Genomic DNA, 22437 nt, shown 5'->3' on the forward strand with positions numbered 1-22437 from the left:
ATATTTGATTATTCCATTTCCGGGCAAAGATTAGAGAGGATTAGGCAGATCAAAGATTTGGGAGTAACACTCGACTGTGAATTGACCTTCAAACCGCACTACAATGAAATCCTGACTAAAGCTAACAGGCAGTGTAGAGATTTTACCTTCTTAGACAAATAAGAACCACTCGTTATGGTTTCCAGCTGAAAATCCTCTTTCTTTATTTTGAGCACTCGATCATCTCCACTGTCCGTTTACCAGCTCGTCTTCCATTTCCCCGTTCAGCCCGATCCAAGGATGTCGATGTTAATCAGGTGTACTCCATTACAGTATGAAATTGTATGCGTTGTTAAGGCGCGTTCCTACATCCCTCTTAAAACATCCTGATCTAATACGGCACATAACTACGGAACCACGATGGTTCCTGGCGTTGTCGTTTACTCCCAAATTCATTCGCAGCTTGTGTGTCACCCTGTGTGTTAACAGAACTAGTAATGCCAGAAGCACTGGCTCCCTTCGATGTGCCTGCCGTCGGTGTTCCGTCCGATGCATTGTCATTATTAATCCTCTTGTCGGTTCCTTCGAGGATCTTCTTCAGGTGAGCAGTATTTCTCCTGTACTCCTTCCCGGACACGGTAGATTTTGTTGTAGCATCAGACCCAGTTTTTGTGAGCACAACAAATTCCTCATTGACAAAATCGGAGCTTAACTTGTTGTCTCTCTTAAATCTTTTCATCAGCACCCGGTCTCCCACTAACACCTTACTTTCTGGTGCTTGTCTGCGGTTGTCGCTGTATTCCTTCCCTTTCTCCTTTATGATCGTCACAGCTTGGTTCTCTCCTCGGTGTGAGTAAAGAGAAAAGTGTATCTGCTACGTGCACCGCATCCAACAAAATGGTGCGCGCACCGTAGGTCGGCTTACTCTACACCAGAGGTTCAAGCGCACCGATTGTACGTGAGTGCGAGAGTGCAATACATCGCATACACTTCGGCAAATGAGAAATCCCGAAGTTTTACACTTGGCTACACTCGGCTTTTTTACCAGAGCAAGAGCACGCTCGCTGAAGCGATTGCGTTGCGCATTTTCCTTACCTCATAACAGCTGGCGCATTTCCTGTGCTTTGTGCACTGTCCAGTTGCCTCATCTTTGAGATTTAAATCTGTATTTTCATCGCAAAAAATCTTTTTAATCTCTATCTGACTAACCAAAAATCTGTATAATTTCTGTATTATGGTCTCAGTGCGGATTCACGTAAACCTCCATTGAGCAAATTCATAGTTTAGAAGAAGTTTGTTCAATGTTTAGAATCATGATAAATGACTAAAGTTTGCTTTCTAAAGAATTTGAGTATTTTAAAAATCTTGAAATCCTACAATCTTGATTTTTTAAAGTGTTTTGTATCGCTTCTACTGTCTGAAAATACAAAACATTAAGAACCAGTTGTAAGAGACAAATCTGTTTCCGACTGAAAATTTCGTTAATGAAGTAACATACCTTAACCTTATAGTTAAAGTAAATATTATCAATAATATTACCATTTGCTCTAACAAATAGTATCTTTTCAAACGTGTCCGATCCCAATTTAGTTCGATGTTTGGTCATTATTTGACCAAGGCTGTTAAAAGCGCGTTCGACAGACACTTGCGTGCGAGGCATCTGCAACACTGTCTCTGCAAGCATAGCCATTTCAGGATCGATTTTTCGGTTCTTGTTTCACCATGCAACCACATCTACGTCCAGGGGCAATGATGGTTCTAACCACAGCATACGGATTAGGATTGGGCGATCTTGGATCGATCTTTGGAAGATCGATCTTTTTAATCCCGATTTTAGATTTTTTGGATCGATTCTTTGTCCATGAAAAGATTGAAAAAATCGATTTTGTCTTTCGATCTTTTCGATCTTCTAAAAAAATAGGTTTTCATTTTTTTTAAAGGTGTATTTACATCGAAAAAACGATTTACTCACACGTAAATTTATCGAACATAACATCAACATCAGCATCGCTCCCAATGTTATTAGCTGGATTACAATGACGTCACTATTTGCGTTTCCAATATTTACGGGTACAACAAAATTTAAAGGTTTGTATTACCTCCTTCCTGTGCTCATTGCTCCTTGCCGTCACATTTTGTTTACACGGAGAAACAGAATGAAACATTTTGATTTATTAATCATTAATGATTCAAAACTACACAAATATGGTAAAAATTTATCCTTATTCTGAGTTGTCCCGTTTTTCTCGAAAATGATTAAACTTAAATCATTAATGTATCATTCTGTATCTCCGTGTACTTTGTTGACAACCGAACTAAATTGACACACAGATTGACAGTGAGCAAGTGTAACGTTCATTTCCTTTTTGTTTTCGTTTGCTCGTTATAAAGGAAAGAATTTCTTGGTGTACCAATGTAATCAAGCGTATTATAAAAAAAATCAAAAGATCGATCTACCAAAGATCGATTCTTTGGAACCGATTTAATCAGTGGATCGATTCTAGAGCCAAATATAAGATCGATCCGTCAAGATCGATCTTTGTCTGAAGATCGCCCAATCCTAATACGGATACGCTTTTCGATATGAACTGACTACGACAAATGATTTCGGAAATCTAATAGCGAATTCGTTTATTATTCACTTCCAACCTGGATTGGGTATCAAGATTGGGACTGCTTGTTTTCAGTTTGATCGTTTGTTTTTAAAACCCAGCTCAGGTTGAGGTTCGCACTGACAAAAAGTTCGGTTTCGCACTGGGTTGGAACTGGTTCCAACCCCGATAATAAACGAATTCGCTATAAGACCCCGAATCGTACTGCCAGAATCGTACACTGTTCTCCTCCGTGTCTCTCTCTCTCTCTTCGTTTTACGTTCGTGCACGATAGGGAATGCTCCTGCTCTCCGTTAGAGCGTTCGTGCACGGCGAGCAACGAAAGTTTTCTCCGCGTGCATCGTGTTTTCTTCTCGGCGTGTGGGTCAACACATACACTTCCTAGGTACACGTGCGAGTAAAAGCCAAGCCTGGTCACAGGTAGGCGTGATGTGTGTAAGTTTAGTTCGTATTCTCCTTCCAAATAGTTGCTCTGCCGGCGAACGTCCCGTCGTAGAGTGAGAAGCAGCACGGTACATCAGAAGGGATTTCTGAAGCTCTTTGCGCCAATCCTGACCCAATTCTTGAGCGATCTTTAGACGCTTTAGTATTCCCTAATAATCGAGTACCATACACTAACGATACCATAGATGGTACAACCTTACCACATTATGTTGGGATGATATCCCGAATTGGTGGTTAGGCGCTTCTTATGGTTATTGTTTATGCGGGTTGTTCTATTCTGGCGTTCCACTTCTCCGTTCATTTGGGGCCAGTAAGGGACGATATTGATTAGTAAAATACCATAGTCTTTACAACATTTGGAGAACGTCTCGCATTCTCACTTAATTTTGGTGCGTTGTCAGCAGTCAGTGTAACCGGTATTCCGTGGCGACTAAAAATCGTTATCAACTCAGCGGTTGTATCCTCAGCCGTGATCGTGGTAATTTCACACACTTCGTAGTACCTACTGTAGTAATCGACTATAACCAACTGGTATTGTCCTTCTGGTAATGGTCCTAAAAAATCAATTGCCACGTCCTCCCACGGTCTAACAGGTAATCTAATAGGTGTTCTGTTTCCCTAATATATGCTTAACGTTATACTAGAACCCTTGAAGTCGGAGAACCCATCTTTCTCCTCGCGCACACGGTTTCTAACGAGGGTCAAAAAGGTATGTCAATGCCTTGCAATCCGTTATTAGATTAAATGGCTTCCCCAGGAGATAAATTTGAAATCTTTCAACGCTCCAGACTAATGCCAACGCCTCTTTCTCTGTCTGGCAATATCTCCTCTCCGTCTCAGTTAATGATTTGGAAGCGAAGCAGATCATACGGTTCTCTCCTTGGTTGTTTGTTTGAATAAAAGCAGCTCCCAATGCCGTAGGACTTGCAGTTATAGCTGTTCCTGCGTCCATTGGAATTTCATCGTTTGATACAACAATCTCCTGAGTGGTTCATCTACAGCAGCTAGGTTTGGTATGAATTTATTTAAGTAATTAGCCAAACCTAGGAAGCTCTTGACTTCGGCTACGTTTTCCGGTTGACGAAAAGACAGCAGAGCTTCTACTTTGGATGAAGACGGCCGCATCCCATTCGAACTGATTACGTGACCTAAGAACTGAAGTTTTGACACTCTAATTATACATTTCTGAAAATTCAGAACCACACCGCGCTTATTAAGACGATCGAAAACTATCTTTAGGCGGTTGTCATGGTCATCCATGTCCTTTCCCTCTATATATATATTTAGAACCCATAGACTTTCATCTTAATTATTAAATCAAGATTTAAAGCAAAATAATAACTTCACTGTTTGACACTAAATTAACGTCGGTACTGGCAGCAAGGAGTGGGCCTTGCCATCCGTGAAGGGGTTCCATTCGAGCGCATCGATATCAATTGTGATATTCAAGCCATTGCAGTTCGCATCCATCTTCCGACGCCAATGACGGTAGTGTCGATCTACATATCTCCGAACTCCCAGCAACAGTGCCAAACAGAACTAAATGATTTCTTGGAGCGTCTGCCCGCGCCAATGTTGGTACTTGGCGAATTCAAAGCGCACCATCCCGCCTGGGGTTCTACGGCATCGAATGCGCTTGGCCGCTACATCGCTGAAAAGACACTGACGGAGCATCTGATAATCCTGAATGACGGATCACACACCAGGGTGGATCCAGCAAACGGTTCATTTTCTGCCATAGATCTTTCGATCTGTTCAGAGGTGCTAGCTCCCAGATTTATCTGGCGAACACTTCCGGATATCCACAGCAGCGACCACTTTCCAATCACCGTCTCTTCACCTGAATTCTCACAGATCGCCACGAAGCGAAGAAGATGGCTCTACGACCAAGCAGATTGGACATTGTTCGAACGACTGACTTCCAGCAGCATCAAACCGGATGACGAGATTGGCGTTGATGAGTTCGTAGATCGGATATTATCAGCAGCAACCGCTAGCATTCCTCGAACATCAGGACGAGTTGGTTCCAAATCGGTACCATGGTGGTGCCCGGAAGTGAAAACGATGATTAAGCGGCGTCGAAAACTTCTGAGAGCACTGAAGCGCAGCAGAATAGCAGGATCGGACACAGCGGATGTTTTGAAGCAGTTCCAGGAAGCGAAGGCAGCGGCTAAGAAGGCAGTGAAGGAAGCTAAGGAACATTCGTGGGAGGACTTTGTCGGAAAAATATCACCTAGCAGCACAACGGCAGAAATGTGGCGGACGATGAACACCCTGAGAGGCAAACGACAATACAGCAAGGCGGTTATCAAGCGACCCGATGGCTACACGGAGAAGGTGGAAGAAATAGCAGAAGAACTGGCCGAGCACTACTGCGAGAGATCAGCGACCTCAAGCTACCCCCAACTGTTTCAAACAGCGAAGGAAAGAGCGGAACCTGATCGCGTGGATTTTCTTCCGGACAACGACGAGATATATAACGCGGACTTCACCTTGGATGAGCTTCTGTGGGCACTCGACAAAGGACGTAGTGTCTCTACAGGTCCTGACTCGGTAGGGTATCCGATGATCCGACGTCTGCCTGTATCCGTCAAAATCGCGCTGTTGCAGCTTCTAAACAGAATCTGGCGTAGTGGCGTTTACCCTATCAGCTGGCGAACCGGAATAATAGTGCCGATTCCGAAGCCAAACTGTTCTGAATCTGGACCTGCTGCTTTCCGACCTATCACTTTGACCAACTGCATCGCAAAGGTGTTCGAACGTATCGTGAACCGCAGATTGACGACTGAGTTGGAGTCGAATGGACGACTGGATAAGAGGCAGCACGCCTTTAGAGCTGGGAGAGGCGTCGACACATACTTGGCGGAGTTGGATAGGTCATTGCCAAATCGGGACGAACTGATTGCATCGCTTGATCTGTCAAAAGCGTACGACACCACTTGGCGGTACGGTATCTTGCGTACTCTGCGTAAGTGGCAGATGGGTGGGCGCATGTTCAACGTACTGAACAGTTTCCTCACCGACAGATCTTTCCGGGTGAACGTGGAAGAACATTTATCGGGTGAAATGCCATTGGAGAACGGAGTCCCCCAAGGATCAGTGTTGTCTGTCACGTTATTCCTTATAGCGATGCAGCCGATTTTCAGATTGGTGCCGCATACTGTTGCCGTGCTTCTCTATGCGGACGATATTTTGCTGGTGGTACGGAGGAGTAAGGAGCGTCCTCTGTATAGAGATCTACAGGCTGCAGTGAAAGCTGTCGATAAATGGGCGAAAAGCGTCGGCTTCACAATTTCCGCGACAAAATCAAAAATTTTCTACGGCAGTCCCAACGCCCGTCGAGAACCCAGCAAAGATATATTCATCGACCATACAGCTGTACCGAGGACGAATCAACTGAAAGTTGTTGGCGTCAACCTTGACCGGTCGCTGTCCTTCAAACACCATTGCAAGGTAGTCAAAAACACGTGCGACTCTAGACTGCGGATCTTGAAGATGATCGGGGCTAAACTTCCGCGAGGGCAACGCGATTCTCTGTTGGGTATCGGATCAGCAATCGTCACGTCGCGACTTATCTACGGTATCGGGCTCGTCAGTAGAGCGAAGGATTCGGTGGTACAGACTCTTGCACCCATCTACAACCGGATGGTCCGGTTCGCCTCAGAGGCGTACGTCACCAGTCCGATTCCAGCGATTATGGCTGAAGCAGGCACTTTGCCATTCGATTTAATGATTATGCAAGCCATAATTCGTGCTGCAATTCGTTTGATGGAGAAGGATTCCAGGAATATCGATCTTCCAGTTGTGGAACGAGCGTCCGATCGCCTGGCGACGATTGATGTAGAGCTTCCAAACATCGCTGTACGAACACGTCTAGCCAACCGAGAGTGGTATGAACCCAAGCCGCATATTGTTTGGGATGTGAAACGGAAGGTGAAAGCTGGGGACCCCCCGAACACAGTGCGTCCCATCGTGCAGGAGTTGCTGGCTAACCGGTTTAACCGTGCTTTGGCTATTTATACGGATGGTTCTAAATGCGAGAACATAGTTGGAGCTGGTGTATTTAGTAGCAGCATTCAGCAAGCAATAGGGCTTCCGTCACAATGTAGCGTTTTTTCGGCGGAGGCCTTTGCAATCAAGTCGGCCGTCATCGCTGCAAGAGCATCAACCGAATGTGTTATAATTCTGTCTGATTCGGCCAGCTGTCTTTCGGCCATAGAGAGTGGTAGATCGCAGCATCCGTGGATCCAGGAAATCGAGCGCTTACTACGTGGACGGCCGATCCAACTGTGTTGGATCCCTGGTCATGCCGGAATTCGCGGTAACGAAGAAGCAGACCGTCTAGCCAGTGAAGCACGAAACAGTCCACCAATCAACGTCGCCGTACCAAGAATTGATTCCATCAAGAACATGAACCAAGTCTTTCGTCAGCTATGGGAAGCACGTTGGGCACAATTGACAGATGTGAAGCTGAAGGAGGTCAAAAGGGAAACGAAGAAGTGGATCGATCAGTACAGCTCTGCCGATCAACGCATACTCACTCGTCTGCGCATTGGTCATACTAGGGTCACGCATGAATTTTTGCTGAAGAAAACAGCTCCGCCAGCATGTGAATGCTGTGGGACCGTTGTTGACGTTCGTCACATTATTCTGCACTGCAGAAAATTTGAAGCGGCCAGGACGAAATACGGAATCGATTCCACAAGCCTTTTTACGGCGTTACGCAACGACGATGATTATGAGAAGCGGTTGCTGAAGTTTCTGCATGAAACCAAACTTTATCGGAAGCTTTGCAGGGCGAAGATAGAATGGAAAGGAAAATGCAGGATATAGGAAGAAAACGAAGCGGAGGAAGAAGAACAAGCAAGCGATGCAGAAGAAAAATGAAATCTGAATGGAAGAAGATGTCGGACAGGAAACGGAAGAAGATGCAGTGGAAGAATGTTACCGATGAATGTTGCAAGCAAATGAGTTCATGAAGAAGATGCTGAATGGAAATCGAAGAAGATAAAGTGGAAAAGGATGAAGATGAAGCAGAAAACGAAAGTACTACAGAAGACATGAATGAGTATGAAGATGTAGAAGAATGAAGATAAATATGAAGGAAGGAACGGAGAAATCGAAAAATAGTGTGGAAAAGATATATGGAAGATCATGAAGAATGAAGATGGTGAATATATATATAGAATAAGTAAAGAAGAAATTTATGGAGAAGAAGTGTAAACCATGAGATGAGCATGCAGACGATGAACCAGGAAACGAGCAAACGATAAGAAAGCTAAGTGAATTTTGAATTGTATCCTAAACACTAACACTCACCCTCACATCACTCTGAACACACCCACACACTGCTACACAAAAATCAATTCAACTGACATGAATGCATCCGCTGGATGTAAAATGTCAATAATAAAGAACAACAACAACAACAACAAACTGACAGCTCGCTCCCACACAAAGTCCCGCCGAAGGGCGTTAAGATGGTGACGCTACTATTTAAGCTCAATTCGCTTTAAAGTTAGTTGAATTTAAATGCGTTGATAAATTGGCTTGCCTTGTCTAAACCCAGCCTAAGATTCCAACGAGAAAGTTGTAGGTCTTTAAGTTAACGTAGGTCTTAAATCTTTAAATTGATATTTAAATGGAGAATTAGAACCAGAACAAAGCCATAAACAGGCATGCAAATCAATCATGGAACGTTTTGAGTATTCTTATAAAAATAAATATGAGACCTTCCATAAGAGGTTCAAAGGAATTACCAGAAGACTTGTCTGTAACTTTGCTCACTCCATTATTGTCGCATTGCGTTCTCAGTGTTAAGGCACCCATTGAGGGGTTTTGATTTTCTGAAATACAACAGTTCCACGAAAAGTCATGCGATCAAAGCTTCTCGATAAAACGAGAAACATGGAGAAAAGTCCAAGACACCGCCAACGTTCAGTAAATTTCCCGTATATAAGGGAGTGGTTGGAGCATCGGCACCGGGCTCTGCCCCATTAGAATAGTTTTGTTCCCGTACTTGCTTTTCTGTAATATTCTGTACAGCAGAAAGCGTACTTTCTGCAGTATATGATTTTCTTACAGCAACTTACAGAAAACTGTAGCAACTTACAGCAAAAGCAAAAAAGCAAGTACGGGAACAGACCTTATGTTTATAGTGGCACAGCCCGCGCCAATGGTGCGATCCAACAGTGAGTTTTATGATGATAGTATCAGTACTCCAGGAAGCTAATGGAAAGCAGCTAGTCTAAGAATTAAGACAAATTCTGCAAATCGCTTGAAGCATATACGCACAAACTATTTCACGAAATTTCTTATCCGATTCCAGATCACCACCTGGACCATCCTGGTGGGCCTGGTCAGCTACGTGCGCCTCTCGATCACCACCGTCTTCCGGTACCAGGGCGGCAAATCGCTGGTTTGGGTAGGTGCCGTCACTCAGATCGGATCGCTGCTCGGTTCGGTCCTGTCGTTTTCGATGGTCAACTTCACCGACCTCTTTCAGCAGTACTACCCGTGCTGATGCCCTTAGGTGCCTAAGTAAGTTAGCCTTAGTTGACTAGTTAAGTATTTAGTAAACAGACAGAGTTTTGTATGTTTGACTGCTGTAGCATTAGTTGAGAGTGGACCGGTTTTTAATAATACAAAAAGATTAGATTTTAAGCTTAACTGTTGTATACCATGGTTTGTGGCATAAGAGAGCATACGAAGTATAGAAGTTTTATTTAAATTTACCAACAGGGAATTGCGTCTAAATTTTTAGATTGTAGCGCATATGTATGACAAAGTACAAACTGTTAATTCCTTGGTAAGTGAACAAATTAGTTTCGACAGACGAAGTCTGTTAGCAGTTTAACATATCTAAAAATTTAGTATTCTGTTATTTATTTGTTAAATTAATGCCCATAATTAATGCCGTGTTCTATCCGAAATTCCATGTTCCATGATGTGCATAAATATAAAAGTAGGTAGTTATTGAACAATTTGGTTATGCCTTTCTTATTTTACCCCAGTTTTAATCTAGCAGTCCGACCGTCTGACAGCACCCACACAACACACACCGCGACCCATACATCGCTGCATCAAAACGTAAACAAACCAATACCAACGAATCCGTTCCCAGACGCGTGTAGGCACAACCGAAACAGCTGATCGTGGTTTACATGTGTCAGTTGTTTGCGACAGCTGAGACGAGTGTGTGGACGCATGCGGCACTCTTGCGGCCAATCTGTGTGCATGAGTGAGTTCCTCTACTGGATGACAGTCCGACAGTATCAATCAAAAACTCATAAGTGAGTTGAGTGCCCTTTCGTGTACGGTCAATTGCGTATAAAGTCGATACTAGTGTTTACCTAGCTAAATCTTAGCACTGATAGCTGCATACTACCGTATAAGGTAAGTGCCTGCGACTTGCGTTAGTAATTCGTTTGCAACTGGTGTGCAGGAGTGTGATAATGTTCACCTAAAGCTTCGAGAATGGTACTCTTATTTACATTTTTATGCTGCAATTGAACACAACCTTGCGTACAATTTGCATCTCACCGATCGGTTTTTTTTTTTGGGAGCGACCCAGCAGCTCAGCCTCTTCCATCCAATGGAATAGACCCTCTCACCAACACACGTTTGCCCGGGGTGGCTGATTGCTGTTTGATGACATTGGGACCAGACGTAATGCTTATGTGCAACACCCCGTTGCCTTTATTTACTTTTTTGTTTCTTCCTCGGATTGAATAAAAAGGGTAACATCAATCTTAAAAATGTTTCATGAAAGTGAAATGAGCTTCTTTTTATGTAGATACTAAACTCTTGTTTTTTTTTTGTAAAAATGTAACCATGAAATAAATTAGTCGAATTTTGGTTTTAGCCTGTAATATTAAGATGTCCATTGTAGATTTTCTCGAATACATGCTTTTCTCGAATCTCAATAAATTGTTTATGAATTTATTCGATAATTCAACAGGGGATAACAACTCAAGGGCTACTCGATAGACGAATTATGTTATTTTTTTTTAATATTTGATGAAAGTGGTCCAAATAGGTAGATTCTGACTTTTTTATCCCCCCCACAGTAACACTCAAATTAATTAAAAGTGCTTCATTCGAAAAGTATAAGCGTTTTTAAACTTCTCTTATATACCTTACAGTTCTGATTGATGGGGGATTGTACAAGATTGAAGATCCGATGGAATGTTGTGAAATGTTTAGGTTCAATTAGGAGATGCACTGCCTATAATCGCATATCAGTCCCATATGGATTTTCGTCAATATTGAGATAACAACGCTATCCACTATCAATATTGGCATCTATTTTCATATTATGTGATAAAACTAAGGACTTTGATTATGAAAAATGTGAAAACAACATCGAGTCAGTTTGTCTCGTAAGCGCATATCAGTCCCATCCTTAAATTCAATCGTCCAGAGGCAAAGTTACAGTTTAAACAAAACATGCAAGCTTCAGAGCAACTGATTTTAACTATTTATTTTTTTATTGATAAATTTGCTATGTATTTTTCAAATATTTACAAGGGGATCGCACTTCGTAATTTTTCCACATGAGACTGATATGGGATTATGGGCAGTGCAGTCTTTCAAGTTTTTGCATCACCGGCAAACCATCGTTCATTCGGTGAGTTCGTTCCTGTTTTGGTATGTACCTTTTATCAGTTTTCTACCACTTTGTCTTAGAGGTCATTTCGAAGAGCCGCTTTCGTGCTGTGAATTCAGTGCCAACATTTCAAAGGGGCGTAATTTCTTTTGTAAACAATGACTAGCCGTCGATTTCTCGCAAATAAAAGCTCACCCTTCCAAATTAACATTGCTAACTGGTGGAGGAAACATTCCTCTACCTGTTGGTGTCATTAATTTTCATGCGTGAGCTTCTATTTGCGAGAAATCGACGGCTAAAGCCATTGTTTACGAATGCAATTACGCCCCTTTGAAATGTTGGCACTGATTTGTTGAAAAATGTCGAGCGCGCTATTTTCAAATGTTGAGAACGAATGGAAATGGCCAAGTTAAGGACAGATTTGCCCATTGGTTCATTCGGAAAATAATCGTTCTAGTGATTTTGTACTTGAAAGATCCTTTTTTGGTTATCATGGTGGGTCTTTGAACTAGTTTGGCAATAGCCAGGAAACAGTCATGGGATAATCGGTGGTGTAAATTGGATGAGATCCTTGCTTTATTTTCAATTGACCACTTTGTCAAGCAGTTTTGGCGTGACTTTCTACCAGCGATTTCACAAAACTGGACCAAATAATTTCTATTTATAATGAAACGTACAATGTTGGCTACTTTTCTAGAGGTTCTAGAAGAAAATAGTTGTTTTATTTCAAAGTTCGAGTGGTAGTAAACGTCATTTTAAGTGCTCGAATAAAATGGTTAATTGCATGTATTTATAGTGTATTCTCGTTCTATGCCTCTCTACTGAAATCTAGTTCCCACCTCTTCGTGTTCAGCGTTGGAAATTTCGCGAGATTTTATGAAGCTTACAAGGCAGTCATTGTGAGTTTTCACGAAATTTTCCTGTAGATTGATTTAGGATTGGGCGATCTTCGATCAATCTTTGGAAGATTGATCTTTTGCATCCCGATTTCCGATTTTTCGGATATGTTCTTTGCCTACTAAAAAATCGATCTTTTCTTTCGATGTTTTAGGGAAATCGCTTTTCGCAGGCAATCGGTGATAATTTCAATTATCATAGCAACAGTTGCACATGACATTTTGAAAAATTATAAAGTCTTAAATTTCACAGATGCGTAGAAATATTTCTGATCGATTGGTGTTAAAATTATTGAAATTGGTTCAGGGGAAACTGAGATATTAAGTTCAAAATCTTTCATAATTTTGTTACATGTTCCATTTTCAGTTTTCACAAAGTGTACCCCCATATAGAAATCCCAGACGTAGTCCTACGTCAAAACGATTTACTCTCACTCCGGACTACATGGTGAATTTAATGAACATAACGTCAACATCATCAACGCTCCCTACGTTATTATCTGGATTACAATGGCGTCACTATTTGCGTTTCCGGTATTTACGAATACAGCAACATTTCCTGCATCCTGTGCTCATTGCTCCTTATCTTCACTTTTTGTCTTTTGATATACAATCAAACCTTTTGTTCAAGCCGAGAGCATAAAAATAAAATATGTATTTTTTGTTACATCATTGAAAACTTTTAATTGAATATTATAAAGGAAAGAATTTCTTGGGGTACCGACGTAAAAAGCGTAGGGCTTAGATTTAATTTTGGGCCTACTAAGCACAACCCGCCCTTGCATCTATTTTTCGAGTGGATTTTTTTTCACAAAATGGCATATTTTCACTGCAGATGACTTTTTAATTTATTGACCTTTCCGTACGTACTGTAAAATTTGATAAGAGGAACAAATTTTTGAGATATTGTTAAAAATCTAACACTGCTTCTTGACCCGAAACTCGGCCTACGGATTCTAAATTCGGCCTAACGCATTGAAACGCCATTGAATTCACTTCGGCCTATGGGATGAAAATAAAAATTGATTCGCGCTTCTCTTGTTTTTGAGAATAATGGGTGCAAACATTAAAATCACGCGTTCTTATTGATTTCGTTTTGTAGCTTTTGAACTAAAGTATCGTACCAAATGCATAATTCTAGATAGAGCTGTGCCTAACAGCTTTTGTAAACAATGACTTCTAGACCAACAATTCAAATAGGCGGAACAACCAAACGTAAACAATGGCTTTAAACAGAAATTCCTCGAGAATCAAAGCACATCCAAGAAATCTAGCACCACCAGTAATCGTTCTTATTTAAAATAGTTCCCGTGTACCAAAATTGATGAAATTTTGGGTTTGGGTTACAGTTTTAATGCAGATTACGAATATTTACTGCAATACCCTTAAAGAACCCAATTGCAGCTCTATCTAGAATTGACTTGTTAACTTTGAAATAAAGGACTTATTTGCTGTTTTCTGTCCGATAGGACCAAAATGGGCAATTAGGCCGAATCTCTGCCATATTTAAAAAAAAACAATCGATTGATGCCATTATCTTGTAAATCTATCGAGAGACGGTTGAGTTATTATCGTTCAAAATCTTTTAATTTTTCGTAACGCATCCAAAATGACTGTTTTCAATTTTGTACCCCCGTATGTTGCCGAAAGACGTTATCCAACGTCAAAATCAAAAGATAGATCTACCAAAGATCAATTCTTTGGTACCGATTTAATCAGTGAATCGATTCTAGAGCCAAATATAAGATCTGACGATCAAGATCGCCCAATCCTAGATTGATTAGAGAACCGCTTTTTCTCAGTTTTCGTATAAGGCCGGATATAACTAGGGTTGGTTCCTTCCTCCTTCTCCACCATCCTTTTCTTCCAATCTCTAATGGCGGTATAATCACGTCCCGACCACTGGGATCGTCCATTAATTTGTTTATATCTTTATTATGGAGACCCTCAGCCCTGGGCTGGTTCGTCTCCATCCATTAATTATGTCACACGTTTAGGGGGAGGGGGGCTTGGAAACTGTGACGAGCCATACAAAAAAATGTCCATACAACAAAAGTGACAAAGGGGGAGGGGGGTTGAAAATGGGTCAAATTTGCGTGACATAATTAATGGACCTTCCCAGGGGGTAAGTCAATCCGCCACCTTGTGCCTGTGTTGATTGTGTTTCTTGTGTGTTTTTTGGGTGTCGGTAAATGTTTCTGCGTGTTTCTGCCAAGGGGGAGGTGGCTGTCAAATACGAACAATCGTCGCCTACCTCGCATAACTGGTTCCAAACGTAAACAAGCCATAAGAAACCTAGAGCGTTTGTTTACGTTTGGAACCAGTTTCATACAAGATGATCAGTAGGCTGATTTGACAGCACATCCCCCCCAGGTTTATGCATGTCGAACTAGCTGTCAAAACGATGGGCGAAAATTAATGATTACTGGCAACCATTACATCCATATTTTTTAACAAATAGAATTCTTTTTTTTTGCACAGTGTAAGCATGGAATCCCAGTAAAAAGCACACGTCAACGTAAACAACTTACAAGAATTCAAATTCTGATCCCTGACCGTCAGTCGCATCACCTATCTAAAAACGTGTGCATTATATGTCCGACTCAGATCTCAAAAAGTACTCCCTCAGCCGTCAAATTCTCATGCTTGAGATCCTGGCTCAATCCAGTAAAGCCCTCTCGACTCCATCCCAAATGAATTCTAGTCGCAATCAATCCCTGATAACCCAGCCGAGCATGCCCCTTGCTAAGCACCAATCTCTGGATCTAAATTTCGCAAAGAATACGAACTTTTTTGTACGCCGCAGCTAGTAGGATGGATCTCTCTGATTTGGTATTGTGTATATGGAATGACTACCAAATTAGAAAGAAATATCTCTCTTTAGCTATCAGTCAATAATTGATGTGATAATTATTATCCGCTCCTTCATTCATACACAGTTGCAGATATTCTAGCTTGTTCTAGAGACTAAATTGTCTGTTTTTTTCCATGTCCCGGTCAGTTTTCTGTGGAATCCTCGGCGGAATCCTACCGATTGTTGGAGGCAGATGTCTCCTTCAGAAAAAATAATAATAAATAAACAAGACAAAAAGGCATCAAAAGAATGTAAACATTCTTGGCTCTAGGCAGTGCTGCCAGAAAAGATTGAAAAAATGGTTTTCATGGTGGTTGAAGGGTGTTTCAGTGTGTCAAAAACTGTTTTTGATGTGTATAACACAAGGTGGCAGAGTGACTTACCCCCTGGCCCAAACATAAATGTTAGAATCAATAATACATCAGTACCTATTATAGAAAGTCATATTTTTTTGGGAATCCATTTAGATCACAAATTGTTATTTAATAAACACATAGAACATACGGCTATCAAAGCAAAAAAGAAAATAAATATTCTTAAAATAATCTCCAAGAAACGTAGTGGAGCTCATCCAGAAGAGATCTTAAGGATAACTAAAGCAATAGTTAGACCACACGGTCCTATCTGCTTTGATCGATTCTCTCTATCGATTTTCTCTTTTGATAACCACTGCTATTCAAATAGATTCCGTGCTATTTCAACCACATGGTTTGATAAAGGAAGTTCTTATCTAGCGTCCAAAACGTCAAATACCACAGGGAAACGTTTTGTTTCTGAGTTATCAACGAAAGAGAAAGTCGATGAAGAGAATCAATCAATGCAGATAGGACCTTTTGAAATGTTTATCTATACTTAGATTACGGAATCACATTAGATATGTTGGTTAAAACCAATTTTGCAAAGCTACAAACAGTTCAGTACTAACATTTGAAAACGGCGCAAAAGCCATTTGTAAACAAATGGTTTGTGGGCCCTTTACTCGCTACTCGAAGTACACCCACGCAACACAACAGCTACATCGGGTAGGGGCACCCCGGGAGCAACTAAACAGCTCCAGTGTAATGCTAATGTACCCCGAAAATTCTGGTACTCTGGTTCTGTCAAATCGAATAATGGTGGAGTAAATTTACAATTGGTCTTATTTTTTTATCAACTTTTTTTTCCCGTTTTTAAGTTTTTTTTTTTTTACTTTTTATAAAAACATTGATATTTTTTTCTAATAGTCTTCCAATCGACTCAGCATGACGGAATCGGAAAATGTCTGTCTATTTATGTGTGTGAGAGAGCGCGTAAGACAATTTTCTTATATGTATTTCTCGGCAACCACTCTACCGAATTGAACGCAACAACAACCAAATGAAAGCTACCATGATTCTATAGCATGTTAATTAATAGACTTTCAATCGATTAACTGGTTCCGGATATATGGACGGAACAAGACCCTAAAATCCGGGAACTAAGTGATGTTTGTCGGCAACCACATAACCGAAATAAACGAAACCCTTTAATCGGGCTACTGCCCAGTGCACACATAGGAAATAACCATAAAAAGTGCTTAAAAACCTGTGCAGGTTCCGAACTATGTGTCATATGGTTAAACCATTTGGGTTATGGTTCGTGTATGGAACATTTTTATTAGGGTGGTGCTTTCGGGGTAATTTTTAAAAATAATATCAGAATTTACAGAAATAAGAAGTGCCAGATCACACCACTGGTGGATTAATAAAGTTTTTTTTTTATTGTGACGTTTATTGATCTATACAGTAATCAATTCTCCTTCATTCTCCACGGAACAGTATCAGTTTAGTAAGTTTTTTACGTAGTGAAATCTTGATCCCACCGAAGTTTTTGGCGTACTGCTCCAGTCGATATTTAAGATAGAAATCAATGCATAATTTGATCAACATATTTCGATGGTTGTTGACAGCATCATGATCTAAAATGGGCAACCCCAGTAATACGTCTCACTCAAAATTTATTCTTGGTTTGCTTTCGACGTCCACATGAAGTGAAACAAAAACATGTTTTCTGATGTGAAAAAAGTTGTGCCACCAACGATGGCTGACCCCATTGTTTACGTACGGTGGAGACATCTACAATTTGCAAGTGGGTACGTGAAACTAAGGTCTTCTGTCTAGATGCTCGGGGGGTGGGTAGGGGAAATCTTCCCCTTCCTGACGATGCTGTTGGTTTGCGTGGGTGTACTTCGAGTAGCGAGTAAAGGGCCCACAAACCATTTGTTTACAAATGGCTTTTGCGCCGTTTTCAAATGTTAGTACTGAGTTTATCTCTTAGCACTAAGGTCTTAAGCCATATTAAAGGGATCATTGCAAAATGTTTGTCTTCCAAAAAAGTTCGAAGAGCTGTAATATTTTAGTATGTGCATTTAAATTGCTGAAATTTGGGCTTGGGGGAGGTAGCTCATCGATTCTTCCGGTTCGCCTCCTAGCATCGTGCTATAAGGTACCAGGCGATAACCAGGGTAGTTGATCGATAGCTCGATGACGTCATTTCGTTGGCGTCTGCAATGGGAAATTCTCATAGCAGGCGTTGACGATGGGACGTTGTCGAGTTGTTGAATACCAACTATCGTGGTAACTTACCAATTACCTGTCGATCTGCCAAATTTGGAAAGACGTCTGCATTGAATTGTCTCATATAATAATATTCCGCCCACTATATCACAAGAAATTGCGAGTAGCTGAGTGGAATGGAGATAAGTTAAGCATTGGGTACAGGACCAAGTCTCCCCTGGGTGGTGCCAAAAGATGAGCGCAATAGAATCATCAAGTTGCCATTAGGCACGGAATGAGACTATTGCATGGCTGGGTAGTCAAAGTCTTCCATTCGTTAGTCATTTCAAGTGGATTAGAACAGGTTTGGATTTTTCAGATATAAGATACATTCATACCATTGGCATTTGGTATTTGAGATAAAGACAGAGACAGGATGCGGAGGGCCCGCTTAGGGGGAGCGTAACCCATGTTATGGCTTCCATTTATTAAATAGTTCAGATAGGCTGGAAATGATAGGTTCATGGTGAGAAAATGTACCATATGGTGCCCGTTCACTGATCATTGCAACGTTGATGATTTCCTATAGTGACATATATCACCTTCTTAATGCTTCAGTATGCCTCAAACGATTAGTTCTTAGTTGTTAATAGAACTTCCTTGATGAAATCGGCTGCTTCATGCAGACTGAGCAATTCTGATTATAGTGTCAGATTTGTTCTGTATACAGAGGAACTGGGAGGGCTTATTAGAAACTTATCACCAATAAAATAATGATCTTCTAGTAAATTTTGCATTTAATTTTATTAATATTTTATTTTATTTAAGCATATTATTTTTGTTACAGTCAATTTGCATTAGCATATGATACAAGAGATTTAATATTACTTGCTCGTTTTCGCGTAAAATAATCAATATTTATCTTACTTGTAATTACTTTTGAAAGTTTTTTTTTCTTTTTTTTTTTTTTTTTTTTTTTTTGTGATCTGAAAATTTACCCAGTTTGGTTAGAAGTTTCGAAGCTAACGCATGTCCACTGGCCTAATAATAGAAAGATAGGCAGAACAAGTGTATCATTAAGAATGGTTGCATGCAGGGTTGCTTCCACTCACTTGCTATAGATGAGTGATTTTCGGAGTTTTGAATTCGTTAGATGTTGTAATGGAGATTTGTGCTGTTGGATGCGGGTGGAGATTGGAGGGCGGGTGTTTGATGCATAGAGCCTGTCAATTTCGCTTTCAGAGTGTCGCAGTCAGCGGTTTTATGATTCGTGAGCGCTCGCGATTCGTAGAATCGTTGATTGTGACTGCAAGTGGATTTGACGGGTTTTGTGTTTCGGACGCTTGTTTTTGGCCTTTTCTTGTGTCTAACATGTGCAGAGTATCATTATAACGTCTACTGGTTTTGAGATTCCTGGTGGCGTGAAATATATTTGTGAGAATATCTTTTTGAGATTTTAACAGTCACGTTTTGTTTGTAGTTTATATTTTATTTATTCATGTAATTATCGTAAATAATAGTTATTCAATAATAGATAGTTCATCCATATATTCGTACTTTGACGCGAAGCGCTGTGGATTATGAGATGCTTGATGACCCTGGAGGGATCGATTTTGCTTACTGAGCAGAAAATCATAGATTTAACCCCAAGCTCTTCAACAGCACAATAAATCGCCACCATCATGTGTATATTTGATATTAAACATTAACCTTGGAAACTATTTGCATATCAAGCGAAAACGTAGTCCTGTATTGTCGCGAAGCGTTATGGTTCTGAGATGCTCGATGACCCTGGAGGGATCGTTTTTGCTTACTGAGCAGAAAATTATGGGTTTAATCCCAAGCTCTCCGTCATGACTCTTAAAATTCATTATCACTAAACAAAATTAATATGTTCTTTCGATAGCCGGCTATCGAGAGATTAAATAAACAACAAATAAACAATACATACTTTTGGTTGCATCGCCAACTTGAGGTGAATCCTAACCGAATACCCTACCCAACCCTCCAACTCCGTAGCACTTATGAGGGTGTCGCTAAGTCGGTGGCCTCTCGTTAAGTAAGTACTACATCAACATTTCCTTCCTTATCCCTAGTTATGGTAAAGATGGGCGTGGCCGGGAATAGCGACAGTCATGCTTCTGTTACTCTTGTTTAGATTGGAACCAATGTTTACTCCTCAGCATTATTCCTGAAAGTAGTCTAACTGAGAATTTCAGAAGAGACGTGAGTGTCGCTAGTATCCAATCTACGAAGTATATCATAACAACGCTAACGCTAACGCTAACGCTAAATTGCTGAAATTTGGGCTGCTGGTTGATCAAATATTTAAAATTTACCGGTATTTTTTAGAGCGATGATGAGTTGACTCTGCATAAAATATGAGTAATTTCCTAGGGTAAGTTACTCCGCACACCAATTTTTGGTCAACATTTTTCTCAATGTGCCGCAAGTGTGCCGATTGTGCCGGTCATAGGGCAAGCTGCGATTTTTTGTGAAACACGAATAATATGGTATATTTGGCAACCCGGTATTTCTGACTGACAACGGCTCCGAAAATGTCGAATATCGTGCTCGATAAGGATTCCTTCTACCGACGAATAAAACGCCTCTTTCCCATGATGATTCGTTGTAGAAGGCGGATTGCATTCTGACGGCGGTCAGCGTAGACGAGGAAACCATCTACAGTAAATCCACCTCGCTGCAGTCCTGGCTGCTAGGATACGAGCTGACTGATACGATTACGGTGCTGTGCGAAAAGTCCATCTTTTTCCTGACCAACAAGAAGAAGATCGAGAAGGACGGTGAGGAAAAGTTGCTGGAGGCGATTAAGGTATCCAAGGATGGCAAAACGTTGGGCGTCTTCTCCAATTACAACTTCCCGGGTGAATTCTGTGAATCATGGCAAGCCTTCGTCAAGGACAAGAGCTTCGATACGGTGGACATCAGTGTCCCAATCGGGTACATCATGTGCTCCAAGGCCTGCTTGATGACGGTAGACGTATTCAACAAGTACCTCAAGTATCACATCATGGAGATTATCGACGCTGATAAGAAAGTAAAACATGCCAAACTGTCGGAGGGTGTCGAGCAGGCTCTGACGGACAAAAGCTATGTCTCCGGCGATTATCCAATCGGGTGGCTAGAAGTTCATTGCGTTCAGCGATAAGAACTATCTGCATTTCTGATCGATCATCTGTGCTCTGGGTGCGCGTTACAAGTCATACTCCTCCAATGTCGTCCGAACGTTGCAGGTCAATCCGACGGAAACGATTCAGAAGCACTACACCTTTCTCCTCAATCTGGAAGAGGAACTGCTTAAGGTGATGATTCCGGGCAAGACGCTCTCGGAGGGTTTCGACGTCGGAATGGATTATGTCAAGAAGGAGGATCCAAGCAAAGACGTTCGGTTTTGCCATCGAGTTGAAGTTCCGGGAGAATTCGAGTAAGTTGTAAGTTAATTAGGTTGATTGGAATCAAAAAATTCCGTGTAATTTTGCCGTGAAAAGTACTTCGGCCTTGTTTTTCAGCAGCAAATCACCAGCACTCATTCAATTGGTCATCTACCAAACAAAACTCACTTGAATAATACCGAACTGCTTTTCACGGCACAATCACACGGAATTTTTAATGCTTCCCTAACCAACCTAATTAACTTACATTTTTTTTTATTTTATGCTACAAAAATCCAAAACTATTCCACTTTGTATAAGATGACACATATCCGAAAATAAAACTACTATTTTACTTAATTCTAATTTAAATAGGAATCTTACTTCAAATTTCCATACGTCACATCGGTGGTAAGGCCACAGTTGATACCCTTAACTTAACCGCCATGAAAGCATATCCATCGTTGCCCCAGTAGGTGGACCAGGAGTTCTTGATTAGCCAGTAATTTTCTCCTTTGAGTTTTCCGTATCCAACCGCCACCACTGCATGTGAATTGTCTTGTAGCACGTAGTAGCTGAAAGACTTGTGACCGGCATCGATAGCAATCGACAGCCATCGGAAGCCTACATTTTGTAATTAAATGTGAACCGAGAAGTGAATTTCTGGTCTGAGTTCCTCTAATATATTCAATTAGAGTATGTTTCTGAAATACACAGTCAAACAGCACCTAATGTTGTGAACAACTTCAATGACAGCTGTCCGGCAGTGCTCCCATTTTATTTAATGAACATTCCAATGCCTACGAGAATGTGCCGATGGATGTGCCCAAGCTGTGCCGAATGAACTTTCAGAACACTGTGATGAGTGAGTACCCTAATATGACCGGCGGCCCAAGGCGAACCAGCCAATGGCTGAAAGCCTTGTAAATAAAGGAAAAAAAAATTATAATAATATGACCGGTACTGTATAATTAATTTTGAAGGCTAGGTAATTGCATCCGTTAGAAATGATTACTGCTTTTTAATTAGACGTAACCCAACAGACAAACTACCAATTACCAAAAGGAAACGTCATTAATTTTCAAATATTCAAAACCAGTTTTTCGTTCAAAACCAAAATTACGTACACGAAAGTTTGT

At 41.0% G+C, this 22437-nt stretch overlaps 4 protein-coding genes across 4 annotated transcripts in view; all 4 read left to right on the top strand.

Annotated features, from left to right (window-relative positions):
* The window catches only part of Rift (Riboflavin transporter), a 37993-nt gene extending 28289 nt beyond the window's left edge, over positions 1-9704 (top strand). The window contains exon 3 of the mRNA XM_065225508.1: positions 9364-9704. Coding sequence (XP_065081580.1) covers positions 9364-9558 — 195 coding nt within the window. The 3' untranslated portion in view covers positions 9559-9704. The remainder of the gene's footprint in view (positions 1-9363) is intronic.
* The window catches only part of Det (Deterin), a 434366-nt gene that overhangs the window by 392440 nt on the left and 19489 nt on the right, over positions 1-22437 (top strand). The window lies entirely within an intron of this gene.
* On the top strand, positions 9811-21355 carry LOC135704097 (FACT complex subunit spt16-like). The gene is made up of 3 exons (XM_065225523.1): positions 9811-9843; positions 20542-21054; positions 21161-21355. Exons 1-3 carry the CDS (start codon positions 9811-9813, stop codon positions 21353-21355), a joined length of 741 nt encoding a protein of 246 aa, XP_065081595.1.
* The window catches only part of LOC135704072 (uncharacterized), a 45555-nt gene continuing 33459 nt past the window's right edge, over positions 10342-22437 (top strand). The window contains exon 1 of the mRNA XM_065225498.1: positions 10342-10430. The gene's annotated coding sequence lies outside the window, so the exon portion shown is untranslated. The remainder of the gene's footprint in view (positions 10431-22437) is intronic.

Source organism: Ochlerotatus camptorhynchus, unplaced genomic scaffold (genome assembly GCF_037179485.1).
Source record: "Ochlerotatus camptorhynchus isolate MF236.1 unplaced genomic scaffold, CSIRO-AGI_Acam_v1.1 ptg000230l, whole genome shotgun sequence".
NCBI lineage: Eukaryota > Metazoa > Arthropoda > Insecta > Diptera > Culicidae > Ochlerotatus > Ochlerotatus camptorhynchus.

What these genes read in the sequence shown, in the direction of transcription:
- LOC135704097 (XM_065225523.1), top strand. Translation starts at nt 9,811, where the DNA reads ATGTATGACAAAGTACAAACTGTTAATTCCTTG. An exon ending in TACAAACTGTTAATTCCTTG is followed by an intron (nt 9,844 to 20,541) that starts GTAAGTGAACAA and finishes GATTCGTTGTAG; the next exon opens with AAGGCGGATTGCATTCTGAC. An exon ending in ATCCAATCGGGTGGCTAGAA is followed by an intron (nt 21,055 to 21,160) that starts GTTCATTGCGTT and finishes CGAACGTTGCAG; the next exon opens with GTCAATCCGACGGAAACGAT.